Below are 12,160 nucleotides of genomic sequence, written 5' to 3'. Positions count from 1 at the left end.
TTATAGCAATTTGCTGTCTGATGCAATGCAAGGGACAATCTGTACAAAGCTTCAATGTCCATTCAAACTGGCTTTATTTGTAATCGTCTACGGATGTCAGACATTTTGGAAATTGTAGCTTAAACCACTTGCATTAAATAATGGGAAGAACTAGGCAAATCTTACCTGAAAGGGGCTTTTTCTCCCAGTTGAAAACACAGTTCAACGAACGTACTATACAGATCTCTTTGATTTGTTTCCTTTGCGCAAGGAAATAAATTTGTTCAAGGCTTTCCTTTAGTATGAGAGGGTCTGGATTGAGTTTATTTCCCGTCAAACATTGCTGAATTAGGAAAACAAATATGGCGACAGTTTAAAGGTTTCGCAGAGGGTTTTTCTTTTTACGCTTTCCCTTCTGGTGCGTTCTCAAGGATGGTCTCAGATCACAGACTCCACAGAGCGTAAGTACTAAAAGTTGGAATCACCTGAAACCACCCGAAACCACCTTAAACCACCTGAAACCATCTGAAACCACCAATGAAACCACCTGAAACCTTCTGAAACCCCCAAGGAAACCATCTGAAATTACCTGAAAATTACATGAAAGCACCTAAAAAGTAACGGGTAACATCGGAAAATAAGTGTTAATCGAGTTTATCCAGAGGGAGCCCGGCTTACGGAATAGACACCACAAACAGGGCTTTAGGCTTTTTTTCTCAAAATCTCAACTATCTAGTCAATTTACTGTGGCAGTGGAAGTAAAGCCACCATTCATCAGCTATATTCTGTCATTTGCAGTAAAAAACCTTGTAAAAAATCCACTTATATTTCACGTTTGCAAAAACGAAGTCAGTTAAAATCTAGGTCACGCTATAAATTCGTCTCTGATTAAAAAGAAACACAATGTTTAAAATTTCCTTAGGAAGTTTGAAAATCTTCAGGCCTTCCTGGGCTTTTTCATGTATAATTTGCATGATCCCGTTGAAAAAACTTCACGTATTTCTTTCGATTTAAAACAGTTTCTTCTTTGCATTCGCGATGGCATGTTGATATTGTCACGCAAGTGCTTTGTCAAGAAATGAATTCGCATATTCCCGTACAACTCCCAGCCATTCATTGAGCTAATTGAGTCTGTTTTCAACAAGAACAATGGATTGTTTTGTCACTCTGTACTCGCTTTAGATATTTTTCTGTGCCTTAAATGTCTTGCACAAATTAAAATTACAAAGAGAGGGGCTGAGACCGAAATATTCCAAATATATAGGCTATATTTCCCGATGGCTAACTATACGTTGTTAAATGCAATTACTACATATTGAATATCTGTGATTACAACTTTAATCAAAAAATTATACATGTATCATGTGTTATTAGACAAATCATAGTTACATATGTATCAAATAAAAAATCACAAATATGTCATAAAAATAATAGAGCCGGAGCACCAACTCCTTTTAACAGATAGGGCAAAATAATTAATTATCTTATATCTGGGCTAATCACTACGTTTTCGTGATAAAAAGTGATATACATTATCAACATTACAATTATCATCACTAATTTGCAAGGCATGTATGCCGTGTGTACAAGGTCTACCATGACATATGACATATGAAGTCCTGCTGATAAAAGTACTTTGATTTACATAGAACTGGAACAAAAAATGAGCAACTGTATTGAGTGCACCGTCGTATTAACTAACTTTCGACATGAAGACCTTTGGCTTGAAGCATTGCTTTTCCGCCATCTGAAAGAAACTGAAGAGTACGTGACGGCACAGTAATGGCGGAAAATTCAAATTTCTGGTCGTATTCTTTCAAACACTTCGTTAGAAAATGACAGTACACATTTCCGGTATATCTCACAACCTTTCCAGACTTATCGGTCCGCTCACGGACTCCCACACTTTTGACTAACACTATGTCAGCCTGATTGAAGGACACTCTACACTGCTTACAACGTTGTACGGCCCTTGGACACAGCTTGTTGTCATCCCTGCTAACCAATTCATACTGCTTCCCTGAAATTCTATCTAGATCAAGAAAATTCACAGCAGCGTTCTTGTTGTTGGAAGTACTTTTCTGAACCTACACAAAGACAAAACATTTCAATTATGAGGAATTGCTTTGGCAGCTATAAACATGTCTGCGTCTCATCCCTTTCACTCCTTTTCCCTGTCTAACAAACATTTATATCAATTAAATTTGTCGCATCTAAAAGCACAAAGGTATTGCCGAAAAGCATGATGGGATGTATTTTCCGTAAGCAAACTGCCGTGTCTTTATACGGCAATAGTTTTTGAAGGCATTGCAAAAAATACGGTAAGGCGAACTGCTCTCATACGCAAGTCGTTACTGAACGCAAGCGGCATTTTGCTCGCAATGAAAACATCCAGAATTCTTTTCGGTCATACCTTTGTGCTTTTTGATGCGACAAATTTAATTGAATTAAGTGCATATAACCAGAATTCATGAAACTTTCTAGCATTGATAAATAAGTGAAAAGAAGTGGGAATTCATGACAAGTACAGAAAAGAATGAAAAGAAAGATGAAAATCGAAGGAAAGAAAATGGAATGTGTCAACATAATGTGCAAGGATTAAAATAAAAATAAAAGGTATAGAACAAGCAGATAAATAACAAAATGAAAATAGAAATGAGAAGAATAAAAAGTGGAATTAAAATAAAAACAAAAGAAACCTAAAATAAATATGAATAAACAAATAAAAAAAAATGAAAAAGAAAATAAGCAAGAAAAACAGAGAAAGGAAAAGAAAAGACCAGACGATAACAGGAAATGAACAACAGTAAAATATTAAAAAATAATGAAATATGATATTTTACCTCCCATTGTTGCTTCTCCGTGGTTTTTCTTATTCGTACCGGAGTGACAGTTTTCGGCTGTGCGGCAGATTGTGCAGTGGGTTTGGCGCTGGAATATGCATGTGAGGCAGCAGCGTTCACTCTATCGGCGAACACCTCGGGTTCGGGAAGGTTGGCCCTTCTAGCTTTGTTACTGGGTGAACCTTTTAGGCCAGCAGAACTTGGTCTTTTGTACATGTTGAAGGATTTAGGCACAAAATTCCTAAATGCATTCAGATGCTGTGACTGTCGTTCCGGCCCCCACTTGTTCCAGGTAACGGGATCGACCTTAAACTGGTCGTAACCAGGCGGTATTTGCCCATTCCCCTTAGGGCCCTCTCTTCTTCGACATAAAACTTGTTGGTCCACTTCTCCAGCGTAGAAGAAACTTCGGCGACCTCCTTTTGTCCTCTCGGAGACGCTTTTTCTGGAGCTTATGCTTAAGTTCAAGGCCGTTAGTATAAAACCTTCCGTCCAAGCCCAGATCTTCTCGGGCGGAGTGAATTAAACAGCTTTTGAACTGTTCTGACCTGTGTTTGATGAACCACGAGTGAAACCCTGGCGCTAAGGTTTCCCAAATAGGTCTCAGACTTTGAAGTTTGGCGTCAAAGTCTTCGTCGTCTGAATTTGCAAGGCTATTTTACTGAAGAATATCTTGCTGAGAGCCCTAAATATCGGTCAGGATACGTTTCTGTGTCTTTTCGTTAGCCCCAATTGACTTCAGATGGTGTAGGTCGCGCTCTTTAATATGCTGCGTGTACCACACATTCTTTGCATCTTGGAAAACATCTGTCATTTCCCTGGCGATGGCTTTATCGAGATCGTGACCAATTTTTTGTGTGCCTGAAAATTCTGGTTTCTGTATAAGCAGTTCGCCAGCAAAACTGCGATAGGTCTCACGGCTTTTGCGAAAGTGCCAGAAACTCGGGCCAGGAAATTCTGGGTGTTTATTGGCATTTCTTTCGCTGATAAGACCTTCGTGCTGAAACGAAGTGTCTGTAAGCCACAGCCCGTCAACGAGCTCGAACGTGGTATCCACATGGAGTATGCTGTCACCAAGAACACAGAAACGATAAATGTCATTCATCGTGTGACTTGGTACATTTACAGATGTATATTGTTCTTTCGTGAAAGTAACGCTGTTAAGTATGGGAACTTTATGAAGACTAGATATCAAACTTTCCGCTTCACTGTGCTCTGTTGCCGTGCTTGTATCACGAGACGCTTTGTTATGATACCTCCTGTTTGCGATCATTTTTGGGTCAGAAGATAGTTTGACTAACAGTATCGGTATTCCTGTTAGCCATTTCACCACATATTTTGTCGGTGGACATCCCTTTATCTAGTAGGTTGTCGATGGTACTGAAAACCTCTGGTTCTTTACGGAAGTAACTTGAAGATGTGGGCTTCTTTGCGTTCCCGTGTCGTTGAGTTACAAACTCCTTTTCTCCTTCTGTCCACTTGTAAATAACGAGGTAGTAAGGTTTTAACTCTTTCTCTTTGATTTCCTTCACAGTAGCAATTGTTCGAGCGAATGTTGGGTTCCATTTACTTGCTCTATAGAATCTTGTAAGCTCGAAAACTTCAGTATCTGGTACGTAATCCCGTCGGTATCCTTTGGCTGTCTTAACGTTGGCATAATAGGTTCCATTTTCATTGTGGACTATGCGTGATCCATCGGCATTGTACTGAAACAACCTCTTGGCGTTTCCTTTTGATATGTAGGCACCATTATCAGCTGCTTCTGTTGATGATATTGGTATCTCACGCATGTCCAGTGTAAAAATTTTGTCTTCTGTAATAGCAGATAGTTTACGTTTTAAAATGAGCTCTTCGGGACTTTCCAGTAAGATATTCAGGATTGTAGAACTGAAAAAAAGGTTATTGAATAAATGAACAAATTACACGGTTGCGCGATTTTATGTTCGATTGGTAAAAACAATATATAAGGAGCGATTGCAGTGGAATTCATATCTTCAAGCCAGACTGAGGCAAAATGAAATAGAAACATAAGAAATTGGCGGGAAATTGTTTGAAGACACGCGGGTACATCGGGCTGGATGTGACGTGGAACATAACTTTGCATAACTTCACTAGTAAAAATATAGAAAATACGAGTGTTTCTGTTTCAGGTAAAACACTGTTATCCATATAGTAAATAATTATTAGCTAACTGCAAAGATTGCTTGGCACATTTTTCGGTGTACCGAAACAATCATTTTCCGGGAAAGCCAATAATATGCAAATTAGCATATTAAGAATGTATTTCCGAAAAGCCAATATTTGTTTAGACATCGAATTGATATTAACAATCATATTGGAAAGCCTAATTATTTAACTAACTATTTCTGAATCTTCAATCTGCAGATAATAATATATAAAAATATGTTAAAATACGATATATTTGCAATTGATTCCATAACATCATTGACAAATGTGCATATATTTGATATGGGGCTTATTTTTCCCTGTGATGGTTTACTTTTTAAACTTGCGCCGCAAAACGAATTGACCAGGGCAATTAAGTGAATCGAAAAGCGAAATGATAAATGTGTAAAATAAGAGGAAAGCGAAAATGGAAATAAGACTTTTTTTAAGTTTGGTTATCAAATTTTGAAGCAAAGTTTCAGCAAGAGAGGTAATATCAGACGGAAGAGTTCAAAGAAAGAAATAGCAAACACACTTTAAAAATTATTGAGTTTTTGTATATGTAATACGGTAATCTTTTCTTGTCTTTCGTCAAAAACTGTTTGCAGCTAAACCTTTACGTGACAGATTTCCGTACCACTTCTCGCGGAAAAATATGATCTGAATATTTCGGGCTCATTAGATTCTCGTCGTTATTACGCTAAAAACGCTTTCTGTGCTTAGGATTTTTAATTCTAACAATCTACATGCGTTCTAGTGTATTTTCTTAGCTCGTGATTCAATCTTAGTTCCCGCGAAAAAATGAAGTGACCAATCGTAACCCCGACGACAGATAGGAAGAGACTCATTGTTTACACAACTTCAAAGCTTTTAACTCGGTTCGAGTTTAATATCGCGTACAACACAACACCATAAAACTGTGTCATTATCGAGTAATACTTATCGTACGAATATAATTTACACCAAACATTTAGCCGAAAATACTCACCTTAGGCACTTTCTTCGGCGGAGCAACTGTTCTATTTTCTTTACTTGTACTGCAATCATCATCGGAATCAATACATATTATTTCTGAAAAAAAGTTCAAATTCTCAGTTATAAAAATTACTGACACAGGACAGAGTTTTATTTAGCACCTACTCTACTACACCCACAGCTCGAATTGCAATATTTTGCCTGGACGGTAGGGTCCAGGAAAGGTTATTCTATGACAAGGTAATCTGCTATGTGAAGTATGTACACTATCAGCTATAGAATTCTTACTTTTTAATTTAGTTATTTGAAAAGGATTTACTAATGTAGATTCTATTTAGAACTGTAGTCTAGCCATGTTACTTTGGTGTTTCTAACTGTGATAGGGATCGACCTCCATTGACAACGCATGTTAAATGCCGGGTTAAACAAAACCCGTGTGTCATCAGCCATTTACTTTGATATTTTAAGTATTCGGACAACTACATATATTTGGATAGCACTACAATACTAAGTTCAACTTGATGATTTACCTTCAGGATCTTCCCAGCTCACGTGCCTTCTAGACGCTGCCATAAGTTCTTTTGGCTGACATAAGGACTAAATAACACTAAAACAGGAAAACTTTAACCTAAGGCACACAAAGTACTACCGTGAAGTAATGCAATACTTCTAGATGAACAATGAAACGTACGTGTGATATCGTACAAAGCAATATTCTCTCAGGTGTCTCGTTAACACAGACCTCGAAAACGCAGAACGCAGAACGCAGACCGCAGACCGCAGACCGCAGACCGCAGACCGCAGACCGCAGGCCACAGACCGCAGACCGTACAGCTCAAAAAACGTACACAGTGTGTAATTACAAGATTTATCTCTCTTCCCTTTGTTATCAAACGAGATCTCGGAATGCGTCGCGAAACTGAAACTAATTTCATTGCCAGAAGCAGTGAGATAACAGATAAAAATAGACGTAAAGTAGGGTAAATTTGCAATACAGAAGCTTTGCGTCATGCTGAAAATTAAGATACCGATTTGCGATAATGTTTATACAGTGCTGTAAGACATTTTATCATTTAAAACGTTCAAACTTTTATTAAAACAGTCGAGCCTTTGATAGTTGTTACACAAGATAAAATCGTGAATCGTTTGGACTACCTTTGTTGGGATTCTCATCGTTTGGGCTTCCTGTCTTCCTCTTCAGTAAGCGACTATCTCCCATAAGCGACCACTTTCTCCTGACCCGGGGTGGTCGCTTACGAGAGAGTTAACTGTATTTATAAATTTGAACTATGTCCGTTTTAGTTTGTTAAGTTTGATGACGTTTTAGGTTATTTCGAGTTGTTTTGTCGATTTCAGATGGATTCACGTGGGTTAGATGGTTTCTTAGATGGTTTCAGGTGGTTTCAGATGGTTTCAAGTGGTTTCAGGTGGTTTCAGGTGATTCCAACTTTTAGTACCTACGCTCCACAGAGCAAAAATAGCAATTTTCAAGCTCTTTTGGAAGTATCTTATTGTCAAGAAATGTTTCTTTTTATGGACGGTTTGCTTAATTCGAACTTCCCTTTATTTAATGCGAGTCGGAGCTAGTTGACTTCTTTGAGGGTTGCTCCTGAAATCGACGATCCTTTGCCATGGATTACGCTATATTTGAAACAGACTAGAGGTAATGACTAGCCTCGAATATCGAACGTTGCTGACATTGCTGGAAGTAAGTAAACAAACAGCTTTTGAATTATTTTATGCTAGAAGTACAGCTTAATCTCTACTGAACTTGTTTCGAGTCGGAGCTAGGGAATATTCTGAATCGTATTTGTTGTATTTTGGATTTTTGTGGAAATCCCATACATTTCCTTACACGATTTGCCGCCATTAACTTCTCAATACGCACGCGCGTCCGGCATTTTGACCCAAATTTCTGGCAATGTCTTTATTTTGTGGTCATGCAATTGAAAAACAAGCATCGAAAAAAGGGTAGCTCGAATTTTAGTGCAAAATATGAATAATTGTCAGACAACACATCGCCGGTATGGAGATGGAAACTGTAAGGTCTTATAGGAAATATGATCACATCTCAGATGGTATAAGATCCCCTAACTGGCTTACTGTCAAAGATAGACTCCTTAACGATGCTGTAATGGTATTTAAATGTCTTCATGATATAGTTCCAAAAGATCTGGCCAAGATGTTTGTATCTCGTTCTCATATTCATATTAGTACTACGTGATCATGAAATCTTTTACACATCCCTCGTTGTCGTCCGTCTTCAGGACAACGTTCATTCAAATATCGTGGATGCAAACTTTGGAACTTTATTCCTAATGATTTGAAAGCTGCGGACAGTGTAAATAGCTTCAGGCGTCGTTTAGCGCAGAGGCCCATAAGCGGAGAACATTTGTGTCGAGTATAATTAGCTTTTAAAGTATACTTTTAGGTCTTTTGTAATTGATTCTAGCTCGAAAATGTATTATTTGCCTGTTATTTCTTCTTCTCCTTTTTAACTTAAATGTATCTTGAATATTGTAGTTAGACATTGTAACCAAAAAGCCCAAGTTGGGAGTTTCAATAAACAATAAAAGTATGTATGCAATTTGGGAAAGAAGAACTCCACTCACCGGGAGGATGGATCAGTCACTTCATCAGTTGTGTCGATTGAATGAATCAATGCGTCGACTATGTGAAAGAAATATTTTGAATATATCAACAAAAATGAAATGGTAAATTGGCCACCGTTACGATTGTAAAAGCTGACGTTTCGAGCGTTAGCCCTTCGTCGGAGCGAATGGGGGAATTGTGGGTTGTGTGTACTTTTAAAGGCAGAAAAAGGAGCTACGTGATTGGTGGGAACTTGGCAACGAGAAAAACACGAATAAATTAGTGGAATGAAAAGCGTTCGTGAAAGAAAAACTGCACCAGTAAACCATCGAATACAAATCTGTAATTTGTAAATTTATCTGGCGCTGATGCTATGCTGTCTTGAAATTGTCATCAATGTACGTAGTCGATGAATAATTCGAATGCAAGACTTGACACTTTCCCTGAAACCTCATGCGTTCTCCATAGGAAGCAAAACTAAACAACAGCCTCATGCTCCGATGGTACAATGACGTCGTAAAAACAGTATTAGGTAAATTTTAAGAATTATTCACCGTGGTGGATGTGAATAGCGGTAGATAGAGATAACGAGCCGAGAAGCAGCGAGGTAAATATCCACCCCATCCACCAACACTCAGATGAATAACTGTTTTGGTAAATACCGCTTAGGTTACGAAAACTTATTATATTTCTTTTAATATACCAACAAATGGTCCGCGCGAATTTGACTCATCGCCTGCTCGGAGAAGAAGTGTACTTACGATTTTCTTCTGAACGAGCCAATCAGCCCGCGCGGAAAGCACTATTCACCATTCACTATTCACTACTCACCATTGTCGTTATCATTTGATAGATTGCGTATCCAATTTACTTTAGAGGTGTTAGGGATTTTCATCTCGCAAACCTTAGAATTCCAATTATTTTCTTTTTTTCGCATCTATAGAATTAAGCCTCTAACAGGAACTTGTAATGTTAAGATATGAGCTAAAAGAGATAGGAGTTTAAAAGTGTATCTGAAAGAGAGAGAGTTGTTTTTCATTCAGAAGATTGCTTTGTACGAGTGTACCCAGAATGTTTTTGTTTTATAGCTGTTAGCGTTAAAGTTGTGAGAGCGCTTGTGAATACTGTACTTCTAAGTTCTAAGCACAGAATATCTTAAACTTGCAGAATCATTCACCTGGACAGTGAAACCAGCCAATCTAACATTTGTAACAAAAGGAGAAGACAAGTCTCTCACATGGAAGTTCACTCTAACTGCTGATGAACAGACTAAGAGCCAGACATTCTCTCTTATTCAGTGGAAAAAGTTTAATCAGACAAGTTCAGATTATTATGGAATTGCTTCCACAACCTTTCTAAATCTCGTTGGGACACCTAGTTACTATGAACCCAGAGCCCCACATATTGAGATTGTCAGAAGTGATCAAGCCACATTACTCATCAAAAATGTCAGGACAGAAGATGAAGGAACTTACAAGATTGAGTACAGTGTACAGTTTGGTGGGACTCCTATTGCTGATCATCAAGTAAATGTTACATTTTTAGGTAAGTTTACATGTGAGAAGTTTTTTTTTCTAATGTCTTGGGTGCTTTTGGCTTAGCTCTCGTCAGGTAACAGTCACATAAAAAGGTTATTTACTTGTCAGTAAATAATGTTAGGTAAAACTAGATTTGGTTTTAACACTATGAATCAAGAGGTATAGTGTAGGTCAGACATTCGTACGCCTTTAGATTTGTTGATTCGCTGTCTGTCATGGCCAGCGATCAGTTTTTACTAGGGACAAAAAATCTTATTCCCAGGTAAAAGCAGAATTCAGTTGAGTTTGAATTTTACGCAGAATTGAACAAACAGTTGCAATCACTAATATCCGTTCAAGAGAAAAAATAGTTTTCTGCTTCGGCCCAACCTTATGTCAACTGGAGTGAACAGAAACAATTAAAAAATATTGTAGCATATAACAATTGGAATTCAAAACCAAACTGTTCCATATTTCAGTCACATACCCTGAATAAAATTATTTTGTTATTCTGTCTTACAAACGTCAGTTGTTTTAATAATGAAAGCATTAGACCTGGCGAGGGTTTTTAAGTATAAGTGAAAAAAAAGATAAATCTAAAAGCAGCTCATTTACACTGTATGCAGAAGGCTAAAAGTTTAAGAAAACTAAGTTGATTTTCGTCAAAGAAGCAACCTCTGTGTCTCAAATTAATGAGCAACTGTAGCTTTATTTAGACTGAAAGAATGGTTAAATGACCTCAATGGAACAGGTGGAGCTATTAAGACCATAGTTAGTAGAGGAGGACTGGGTCCCCCTCTACTAACTATGGTAAGACTGAATGTATAGCTCACATTTTGGGACTTCTCTGACTCTCAATCTCTTTTAAATAGTCATGGGCTAACAAGTAATAAAAGGTTTAACAAATTTTGTTCGTACATGCATGTATTTTGAGGGAATTTATAAGTTATTGCCCCTTTTGCAAGGATAAATATTTTTCTTGAAAACATGAAACTGGGGACCAAAGTCGGACATCTTAATATATCATTGAGTAAAACACATTTATAATTAAAATCTTATCTTCACAATTCTTGAGTATGCGAAACTTATGCTGTAGATCACCGCACTATTCTCCATAGTTAGATTGTTGTTTACTTGACTTCGCCGCCAGAAAATTGCGTAGCCTTATGTTGAAAACTCTAAGAACTGTGCGTTTTGACACGAAACAACACTTTACACTGACATATAGTTTAAACATTACATTTATCGGGCCGTGGAAACGTCAAATTGTCGCTAGGCCACACTTGAAGTAGTAAAAGTTGGATTTCGCTTTCATGATAGCCCTAATTCGCATTACTTCGGAGAATTAGTATGTCGTCGACTCGAAAGCTTATTCCGTCGCTTTTAAGACTTTGATAGCCACTATTTTCCGAACAGAGTACTCAAAAGGAACAGTGTTACGGGAAAATTTAGTGATTTATCCGTGTGGATGTTTAAAGCGGGACTGTGACGAAAAACGTCAGTTTCTCCGATCACAATGAAATTTTGTGTTTAAGATCTCAAAACGTTAAGGAATGACTGTATCGATTTTCGAGTTTAAATTCCTACGGTAAGTAGTATTTTTTGGACGATCTTTTTCGAGGCTGTTGAATTCGATTGGAATGTACTGAATCTGGCCGAGGAAGTATGGGGAGACCGGTAGTGACGTCATCCAACCAACCAAGACATAAAGTTGTCAAAGCCATGAGTGTTGTTTCGATGGTTTTATGAGTAAGAAACGCGAAAAGTTCGAATCTTAGTAAGATTATAATTTTAAAGCTGGCTTATCATAATGCCTTCGTCTCGATGCGTTGTGCAGGGATGCGGCGATAGATGAAATCCACAAGATGGAATCTCTCTACACAACTCCCCCGTTAACAAAAACCTTCCCGCGAAGTGGAAGGACTTTGTCAGACTTTACAGAAAAAACTTCGATCCCGAAGGCCGGTTTGTTGTTTGCTCGGAACATTTTTTAGAATCGTGTTTTTCAAGGACATGCCATCTAAAAGGGGCATTGGGAAGATTGATACCAGGATCAGTACCAACTATCTGGAAAAGTTTGAGGGAAAG

General features: G+C 37.9%; 1 protein-coding gene and 1 pseudogene across 2 annotated transcripts in view; one reads left to right on the top strand and one right to left on the bottom strand.

Annotated features, from left to right (window-relative positions):
* Window positions 1-12,160, top strand: part of LOC111340531 (fibroblast growth factor receptor 4) — a 76,507-nt gene that overhangs the window by 1,620 nt on the left and 62,727 nt on the right. The window contains exon 2 of the mRNA XM_088727617.1: window positions 9,723-10,100. Coding sequence (XP_088583743.1) covers window positions 9,723-10,100 — 378 coding nt within the window. The remainder of the gene's footprint in view (window positions 1-9,722; window positions 10,101-12,160) is intronic.
* Window positions 1,632-6,620, bottom strand: LOC148726893 (uncharacterized; annotated as a pseudogene). The gene is made up of 4 exons (XR_015989598.1): window positions 6,494-6,620; window positions 5,977-6,059; window positions 2,823-4,709; window positions 1,632-2,066 (listed from the first exon to the last, which is right to left on the bottom strand). The product of XR_015989598.1 is annotated as an uncharacterized LOC148726893 (transcript).

The sequence above is a fragment of the Stylophora pistillata genome, chromosome 7 (genome assembly GCF_964205215.1).
Source record: "Stylophora pistillata chromosome 7, jaStyPist1.2, whole genome shotgun sequence".
Lineage (NCBI taxonomy): Eukaryota > Metazoa > Cnidaria > Anthozoa > Scleractinia > Pocilloporidae > Stylophora > Stylophora pistillata.
This window is presented reverse-complemented; position numbering and strand designations above follow the sequence as displayed.